Raw genomic sequence first — 9248 nt, 5'->3', positions numbered from 1 at the left:
CGGTTTTCACAGTGATTCTCAATCTATATCACAAATTCTTACCACATGTACAGACTTTTTTTACCCAACTGAAAAGGTGTATTATTTTAGCACCGTGAAAATAAATGTTCTCAGCAGGCCTTGTCACAAACTCTCATATTAGGGCAAAACTTACGGTGGAGAGGTGAGATGCCCAAGGCTACTGAAATCCCAAGCATGCATGCATGTAAACGAGCAAGAGCAGGATGATAAACTATCCTTCTCCCAAAGGATCACAATGCTAGGTAATGATCAACATGGGTGTTTAACTTGTATAGGGATCCGATGTTTGGAAACGTTGCTATACTGCTATAGTTGCCCTATAAATATTGCAGACCTTAGTGTTTTCTTCTGTAGTTTTTATTGATATCATTGACATATAACATCGTATTAGTTTCAGGTGTATACAACAGGATTTGAGTGTAAGTATATACTGCGAAACGATTACCACAATAAGTTAAAACAGTTTGAGTCTTTTAATTCCCTATGGTTAGTAGTGAAGTCAAGGACTAGTGTCAAGGTATCATTTAAGGAGGTAAAAGTATTGTTCTTGTTCAACTAATAACTCTGCTTTGGAAATATCGACCTGTTGGGGAGTCTGTGCTCATAAAACAAATGTTTGGTTCAGTAATCATTTTGCTAAATATCACAGCAATTTCAGGGTTTCTTTCCAAAACATCACGGATTATTAGGTAGTTGGTGCTACGTGGTGCCGTTTATATTTTTGTCAGGTAATACAGTGTGATATAGCAATGGATAACAACCTTAGGTATTTAAGTGGGTCATAGGATGCTTTGAGATGAGGATATATCAATTTCTTAAAAGCTGTTTATCAACAAGACTGCAGTAGAAATTGCTATTTGGATCTATAGTGCTCACTCATTTAAAGAAAAAGAAAACATTATGACAAATAAACCTGGGAAGAATATGTTTACTACCACTGGCAAAAAAGAATAACCATTTATTAAAGTAGATACAGAACACTCGTTTGCTCAAGTTTTAATACTGCTTTACATTTTGTTTGTGAAACACTTCCTATTATAATGTTTATAACCAAAAATTTTAATTACAGATTTTTCACTTGTCAGACACACATTTGATAATCTTGAGGGAAAAAATACATCAAAGGCATATATACAATTATAGAAGTTCTTATTATACATGTAGCACGGAAGATACATTACTTTTTACATATTGTAGAAGACATTCAAATGAGATAAATAGATTCAAACTGGTTGATAAACTTCTGATGGTTGAGGTCCTTCATTTTATTTTTTTGTGATAAGAAAATCCAAAATTATCAATGTTGAATTTCTCATCGTACATTCATCTAAAAACAGTTTTAAAAAAAACCTGTAAAGGTTGTAGATCGGTTAATTTAGGTGTTTTAATAGTGGCTTATTATCTGATTAACTGACTGCCGGGGATATCTGCTGAAGAAAGAAAAAGATTTAGAGAAAATTCTCCCAGGTATTTATATCTGATAAAGAAACAAAATGAAAACGGAAAAAAAAACTATTTGCAAAGCCACGTGATATCACTTCGGGCCTAGTCCATTATGTCCTGATGTGTTTTCTTTTTCATAAAGGTAAAAATCTGAAAAGAAAGACATTGTATTTTGTCCCAAAATATAGATTTTTAAAAAATATATACATATAATATATAGAAGCTGAAATTATGCAAAAACCAATAAACAAAACACCACAGTAGAGTAAGTAGGTGCAGCATATAGATTATAAAATGTCCCCACAGCAGTTTGGGGGCTTCCCCCTCCTGTTACCTGTTTCATGATTTTATAATCACACCTAAGTATTATCAAGCCTGAAATAAAGGCACTACTGACATCAGGTAGTGCAAAGAGCTCAGATACTTCTTTAAGAATAAAATACTTTCAATGAGTAGATGAAAATGCAAAATGGCACATTTTTCCAACTCATTCCAGTGTCAAAGCTTAACCAAAACATCTAAATATACAAATGCAGCCTGGAAAAATTTTAGTGCAAATATGAAAAGTAACGGCATAATTTAAAGTTACTTAAATAAGGTATTGTAAGGGTAGGAATTGTTCTATGAGGCTTCCCTAGGGACAGTGAATGTAATGGCATCTGGTGCAACGTCTTGTTAGAACTTTTAAAAATCAAGAAGACAAAATTAGAGGTGAAATCTCACCTACTAAGTATTTATTAACTTCTGGTGGGGGGGGGGGGACTAAAAGGGTGATGTACTGAAGATCAAAATATTCTCTTCGATTTGTTGACGGGGGTCAAAAATAACGTGAGTTCCGCTGAAGGCCGCCGCACAATGCTGGTGTCCAGCTGCCTCCGCGCCGGTGCGGGTGGAGCCGGTGCCGGGAGGAGCCGGTGCGGGGGAGGCGCCGGGCGCGGGGGAGGGGCCGGGGCTTCATCAGAAAGTCTCGTCGTCGTTGCAGTTGGTGGCCCAGTGCCCAAACACCTCGCAGATTTCACAGTACGGGCGTTCCTCGCTCCGACTGCCGTGGTGTGTGGAATGGGGGGGGTCCTCTGACACCTGCGCCTGCGTGGGACAATCCTCTGTGTCGTGGAGGTCAAAGCAGTCGCATATGTCACAGAAGAGGCGGGGTTTCTTCTTGGACTGTTTCTCCTGGTCATCGCTACAAATGTTAACGTGCATAAATCAGAAACTCCTCTCTGTAAGAAGAAACTCAGGAGACAGTATCACTCACGACAAAAAATAAGAACGAATTCTGGCCACGTCTGGGAGCCTTGAGTGTTAAGTTCTACAGTCCACATTTAGAATTTTCACATCAAACCACTCGCGGTGTATCATTCTCTTGCCAGATTTGTGGAACTCCATTTGTGGACAAGTAACCACAAGGCAACGATTTCTCCAATCCACTGGAACCTACTTTTAAAAACCTTTATTTAGATGGAGCTAAGGTTCTGATTAGTATCGCTTAATATGAAATACCTGTCATAATTGTTGAGGTCATCGCCGTTCCCATTCAGGGCTGCCTCTGACATCATCTCCACCTTCATCTTGAGGTCTTGATTCTTCCTCTGAAGGTCCACTATTACTGAATTTAGGAAATCAATCTGATGTGTCCGGGGGGGGGGGGGGGGGGGGGGAGAGAAACAGATGTGTAAAATGTCTCAAGCGTGTATGCTGGAGGATGGATATGGCATGAAAGTATACTCTCACGCTATGGCTACAGGGTGTGCTGGACTCACGGGAGGGGGAGATAGTGGCCATTCCTGAACCCACGTTTAAACGCTTTATATATACACGGACATCAGCAAGATTCTACAAAAAGCGGAACCAATGAGTTGTCCCACTGAACTGTAGAACAGAGGCGGAACTTTGATGTTCTGTAGATTGGAAAAAGTTCATGGAAATTCTCCTCCGACCACCGTTTAACATTTACTCATTGGTCACGGTGGCACAGGAAACAAACGTCATCTTCAGAGCAAAACGAAGGTGTTTTCAAGGGGCTCCGGCTCCCTTCAGCTGAGGAGACACTCTGGCACACAGTGACAGGGCAGAGCCCAGGTAGCACACATGTGGCCAGCACCTGTACCAAGATTCACTGAGCAGTGGGGTAACAAGGTGACCATCGGGAGGAGACACTCTTGTCCTAACATCTCCTTTCAAATCAAGGGCACTCTAAAAATAAAATGTTTTTTCCCCTCTTCTACTAAAAAGGTCCAATCTCTCTAAATATCTAAGTCCTACTTTACAATATTAAAAATGATGTATTTCATCTTTTAAAGACATATTTGGCCTTGGGGCACCTGGGTGGCTCAGTCGGTTAAGCGTCTGACTCCAGCTCAGGTCATGATCTCACGGTTGGTGAGTTCAAGCCCCGCGTCGGGCTCTGTGCTGACAGCTTGGAGCCTGGAGCCTGTTCCGGATTCTGTCTCCCTTTCTCTCTGTCCCGCCCCTGCTCACACTCTGTCTTTGTCTCTCTCAAAAATAAAAAACACTAAAAAAAAAATTTAAAAAAAGTATTTGGCCTTACTCCCCTGCCGGGGCAAGTTACAAAACAAAGCTAGCAATCACTGGCTTTGTGATTCTCTGCAGAATACCCCTTCCAATACTGACGGGAGGCTTACATTTTCTAAGACTTTATCCTGTTAGGAGCTACAATTCAGGAAGAAGAAAAAGCCACAAAATGGATGTAGGTATAGTGGGGAACCACACACACACACACACACACACACACACACGCTCACAAATTAGGAAACATAAAACAAACCATTTGCTGATTGGAAGAAAAGTGTTGGCAGCGGCAGATGAAACAAATGGAAGCAGAAAGGAGAGGGGAAAAGAAAACACTGTTAATGGGAGTCTATGCTTCTTAGACACACAGACTAAGCAGACAACACTATCCAGGGGGAGTCAGTGCATCTGTTGAATCCTTTCATATCTTTCAAAGGAGATAGATAGCAGATGACTAAAGCAAATCACAAACTCACTGAACTTTGCTTTTATTTAAAGATGATGGGGGCACCTGGGTGGTTCAGTCGGTTAAGTGTCCGACTTCGGCTCAGGTCATAACCTCATGGTTCTTGAGTTCGAGCCCCGTGTCGGGCTCTTTACTAACAGCTCAGAGCCTGGAGCTTGCTTCAGATTCTGTGTGTGTGTCTCTCTCTCTCTGCCCCTCCCCTACTCACGCTCTCTCTCTCAAAAAAAAAAAAAAGAATGGTAAAATAAATATGAACATGCTGGCTTTTGTACTTTTGAATTTTGAACAGGATAAATATATCCAACATATAGTGCTAAAATTGAAGGTGGAAGTTAGTTGCTATGTGCAATTATATTTCCAAATACAAAACAGTTTGCCTCCTTATAATCCCATTTTTAAGGCTAAGTCTGTTTCGATAATTTTGGCTTTAGGGAAACAGCTTTCAAGATCTCTGTCTTTTTGGGGCACCTGGGTGGCTCAGTTGGTTAGGCACCTGACTTTGGCTCGGGTCATGATCTTGCGATTCTTGAGTTTGAGCCCCACATCGGGCTCTGTGCTGACAGCTCAGAGCCAGAAGCTTGCTTCTGATTCTGTCTCCCTCTCTCTGCCCCCTGCTCACGCTCTGTGTTCCTCTCTCTCAAAAATTCACAAACATTAAAAAAATTAACAAAAAAGAACTCTGTCTTTTTAAGGTCAAGAGGAGCAAGGAATCTTTTGACCAAGTAATTCTACTTTTACGAATCTATCCTAGAAAAATACTAGTATATCTGCAAAATGACAGATATTCAAGATAATTCATTATAGCATTGTTCATAATACACCTAAAAAGATTTTAAAAAATCCCAAATGTCCTGTCAGCTGACAAGGAACTGATTATAGTACATCCACATAATGCATACTATACAGCAATAAAAAAAGACCAGATTATGTAATATGCCACCATTTGTGTTAAAAAAAAAAAAAAAAAAGGATAGGACATGTTCTTAAATCTCTGAAAAGATTTGTTGAAGATCCTAATAAGAGTGATTACCTGTTTGGAGGTCTGGGAACTGAGAAGAGATGGTGTTTGGAGTGAGACTTTCTACCATATATACTTTTATTTATTGTTTACACCATATGAATGTATTATGTATGCAAAAGGCTAAGTGGTTTTTAACAACAGTGCGTAGGGACCCCTGGGTGGCTCAGTCAGTTAAGCATCTGACTTTGGCTCAGGTCATGACCTCATGGCTGCATGAGTTCAAGCCCCGCGTCAGAATCCGTGCTGACAGTGTGGAGTCTGCTTTGGCTCCTCTGTCTTCCTCTCTCTCTCTGTCCCTCCACCACTCGTGCTCTCTCTCAAAAATAAACAAACTTAAAAAAAATTAAAAAACAAAACCAAACACAACAGTCAGTAAGGGGCACCTGGATGGCTCAGTCGGTTGAGTGATTTCGGCTCGGGTCATGGTCTCATAGTTCGTGAGTTTGAGCCCCCCTGTGTTGGGCTCTGGAAGGACAGTGTGGAGCCTGGTTGGGATTCTCTCTCTCTCTCTCTCTCTCTCTCTCTCTGCTCCTCCCCAACTTGTGCTTTCTCTCAAAATGAACTTTAAAAAATAAAAACTAAAAAAAATAGCGAGCAAGCCACGCAAAGGAAAGGAAGATTACCTGACTCTCCTGGGCTCTTTCATCCTCTTCTGCCTGAGTATCAGTATGACCTTATATCAAAGAAAGGGGGGGGTGGATTTTACAAAAATTGCAATCTTGTTTTCCTGAGTTACCATAACAAACGGGCCAGTGATAGACACGTATTTTCATGTGAAATTCCCAAATGTGCCTCTCTGAGAACAGTTCGTGGGTTCCTGTCCCACATCTGGAGCCCTAAGGGATCTAGCCGGATGCTGGCCCTACCCCCTCGGCGTTCTCCGCCGGGCTGGCCCACGGCTGGTGAGGGCGCCCATCACACCCGCCCGGAAGTTAAAGTAGCAAGCAAGTAGCACGTGCTCACGCAGGGGCCACCTCTGTTCCCCTTGACCGCAGCGCATTGCAGAGCCCACGGCTGCGACCGCGAGGGCAGCCGTCACTCACGTCCTCTATTGCTGCCAACATTTCAGAGGTGGGGATGGCGGGCACGTCCCTGAGCGGAGGACCTGTGTCATGACCCTTATCTGCGTCAATGGGAGGAGAGCCAAAGGCAGACGGGCCGAGGCAGGGGGCGGCGCAACAGCTGCCATCCCAGGGCACCTCACTAGGAACGGCTCAGCTGCAGGAGGCGGCCGGCACTTTACCTGAGGAGCTGCCGAGCTGCCTCCTGTTTTCTTTGAGTTGAAGCTCCAGGTTCTTTACCTGGAGTTCAAGCTTCGCCTTGTCGGACTCCAGAGACTGGACGACTGAGTGCAAGGACTTGGCGGAGGCGCTCTCTCCCCTGAGCACCGTGACCTGAAACACAGCAGGTGAGCTGAGGCTCGCACGCACGGGAACAGAAAGAGGCGGCGGGAACAGAAAGAGGCCGCCGACGGTACTCTACCTCATTTCTCAGTTTTTCCAGCTCTGCATCCTTTTCGGTGAGTAAGGCACTAGTAATGCTGATGGATTTCTGCAAGGAAGCTTTCTCTTCATCGGTTTCTTTTATTAACTTGGATTCTCTAAAAGACCAAAGAGTTAAAAATTCCACAAATCAACCGAGAGAATGGTCAGCGTCCAGCTGCCCTATGACAAACACGCAATTAACTTGAGTTAACGTAAAGAAAAAAGTATCACGGGGAAGTTTAAAAGGGGGTTAAGGCTATTATGCTTGCAAAATTTTACTTGAAATTTTACTCACTGTGAGGGAGAACAAGTTTACCTATGCATAGACATGCCAGAATCTGCATATCATTGTATCCATTTGAATTTAAAGAAACATGTTAATAACTTTGGAAGAGGTAGAATTTTAAAAAAAAAAAAAAAACCAGAACAAGACTGTTTTACCCCCAAAGAATTCTTTTAAAAAATCTAACCCCCACCCCAGCTGAATTCTGTTACTTTTTGAATAAATTATTACCAAGCAATAACAACAATTAAAATACACACATGCAAAGCAATTATACACGGATGTCATGCAGAGCAGTTTTATGCTGGAGGTATCAATTGGTTCTCACTAATTTGTTACTTTTAGCAACTTCCAAGAATGTATTTTTGAGATCTCATGGGCCAAAACAGTAGCAAAGATTATTACTGCTATTCATACTGAAGGATTATTACTTTTCATCCACAGAATCGGAAAAGGACATTCAGTTGCTCATAGAAATTACAGGTAATTACATAAAGGCTGGAACAGAAATGTTAAATGAAAGCACAGGGGGAGTCTGGAGGGAGACGGGCAGAGCACTTGCTTCAAGTTCTCAGCCTGACTCCGAATTTGTCTGTCAGCAGAGGGAGGGGGACCAGGTCTTAAGGAGAGAAACATTTATCCTGGAGTCAAGGGGTGGGAAAAAGAAGGGGAAGATGAAGGAAAGACAGGGAAGGAGGGCAAGACACAATAGATATAACCCAGAAGGGCAGGCTACTCTGTGTTTACGTGTGTGTATCTAAATTTTTGCTGCAAAAATTATATGCATTCAGAAAGTGCCACGAAAGACCAGCAAAGACTGAGGAACTGTCACAGACTGCAGGAAGCGGGGGAGGCATGACCACTGAATGCAGTGTGGTTTCCTAGACTGAATCCCAGAAGAGGAACAAGACATTCGTGGAAAAACTGGGGAAATCTGAATAGAGTCTGGAGTCTAGCTAAGCATACTGAACTAACATTACTTTCTCGGTCTGGACCAATGTGCCAGGGAGTGTGCAACGTGTGTGTGTCAGGGGATGTGGGGTGATGGGTATGTGGGAACTCTCTGTACTGCCTCTGCAACTCTTCTGTAAATCCAGAAGTTTTAAATAAAAAAAGTTTTAAAAAATTACATGCAGTGTGAAACAAGAGGGAAAAAAAAAGTCCTTGTTTCACAAAAATTTTTAGGAAAAACATGACTGGAAGAAATTCCCAGCTAGTCCTCAGACCGTCCAACCTACAACACCGCATTAATGTAGATGATCACCTGTGAGTCCAAAACTTCAAGAACAAGAAGTCAAATCCCTCCCGGTTCTAGAAGGAGGGACTGGGTCAACACGAGCATGTCACATGGTTCAGTCTGCTTGAGAACTGACTGGAAGAGTCGGAAACTGAGGCCCAGGTTAGAAATGGCAGAATGTATGTCTGGTTAGTGAGACCCAAGATATCCGGCACACGAATTACAGAATTCTCATGATTTATGGTAAATTGAAATTCTACACAAAGATGAAAATATAAGTGTTGCATTTATCTCATTGTGTGGCTTACACTTATAGTCCAGAATAAGTAGTAAGAAAAGAATCTGAGACTTACAGAAATTTCTTGAATTCAACACCCAAGCATGATATGAACACTGGAGAGGGGGTGGGTATTGGTGCTGTTAAATTACTAAGCGAGGAATACCTCGCTAGGAAATAGGGTCTTGCTTAGGTTAAAACAAAGCAAAGATTTCAATGGGAGGAATATATAGGTATTCTTCCACCTGGAAAGTAAATATCTGACGTTATCCACAGTTATCCACAAAATCCTGGGCTCCTTAAGTTTCAATTAAACTTATTTGGTAGTTTCTTCCATTGTGGAAACTATTTCAAGAGCTTCACTTGGTGAGAAATCCAACTCCAATTTGAAAAATGTAGTTTTACTGTTTTTACTGAAAAACACCAGGATATGGGGGTTGGTGAACAGATTTAAGTTCTTCTATAATCAGAACTCTAGGCAACCAGA

At 42.0% G+C, this 9248-nt stretch overlaps 1 protein-coding gene across 13 annotated transcripts in view; it reads right to left on the bottom strand.

Annotated features, from left to right (window-relative positions):
- Positions 1–933: 933 nt before the first annotated feature.
- CLIP1 (CAP-Gly domain containing linker protein 1) overlaps positions 934–9248 on the bottom strand; it is a 124487-nt gene continuing 116172 nt past the window's right edge. For 8 of the 13 annotated variants that reach the window (XM_042961893.1, XM_042961901.1, XM_042961898.1 and 5 more), the window contains 6 exons: positions 6963–7080; positions 6724–6874; positions 6104–6153; positions 4250–4255; positions 2965–3089; positions 934–2647 (listed from right to left, as the gene is read on the bottom strand). In XM_042961893.1, coding sequence (XP_042817827.1) covers positions 2422–2647; positions 2965–3089; positions 4250–4255; positions 6104–6153; positions 6724–6874; positions 6963–7080 — 676 coding nt within the window. In that variant the 3' untranslated portion in view covers positions 934–2421. Of the gene's footprint in view, positions 2648–2964; positions 3090–4249; positions 4256–6103; positions 6154–6723; positions 6875–6962; positions 7081–9248 lie in introns of those variants that run through there. The other 5 variants (XM_042961897.1, XM_042961899.1, XM_042961904.1 and 2 more) reach the window with 2 other exon arrangements.

This window comes from Panthera tigris, chromosome D3 (assembly GCF_018350195.1).
Source record: "Panthera tigris isolate Pti1 chromosome D3, P.tigris_Pti1_mat1.1, whole genome shotgun sequence".
Lineage (NCBI taxonomy): Eukaryota > Metazoa > Chordata > Mammalia > Carnivora > Felidae > Panthera > Panthera tigris.
This window is presented reverse-complemented; position numbering and strand designations above follow the sequence as displayed.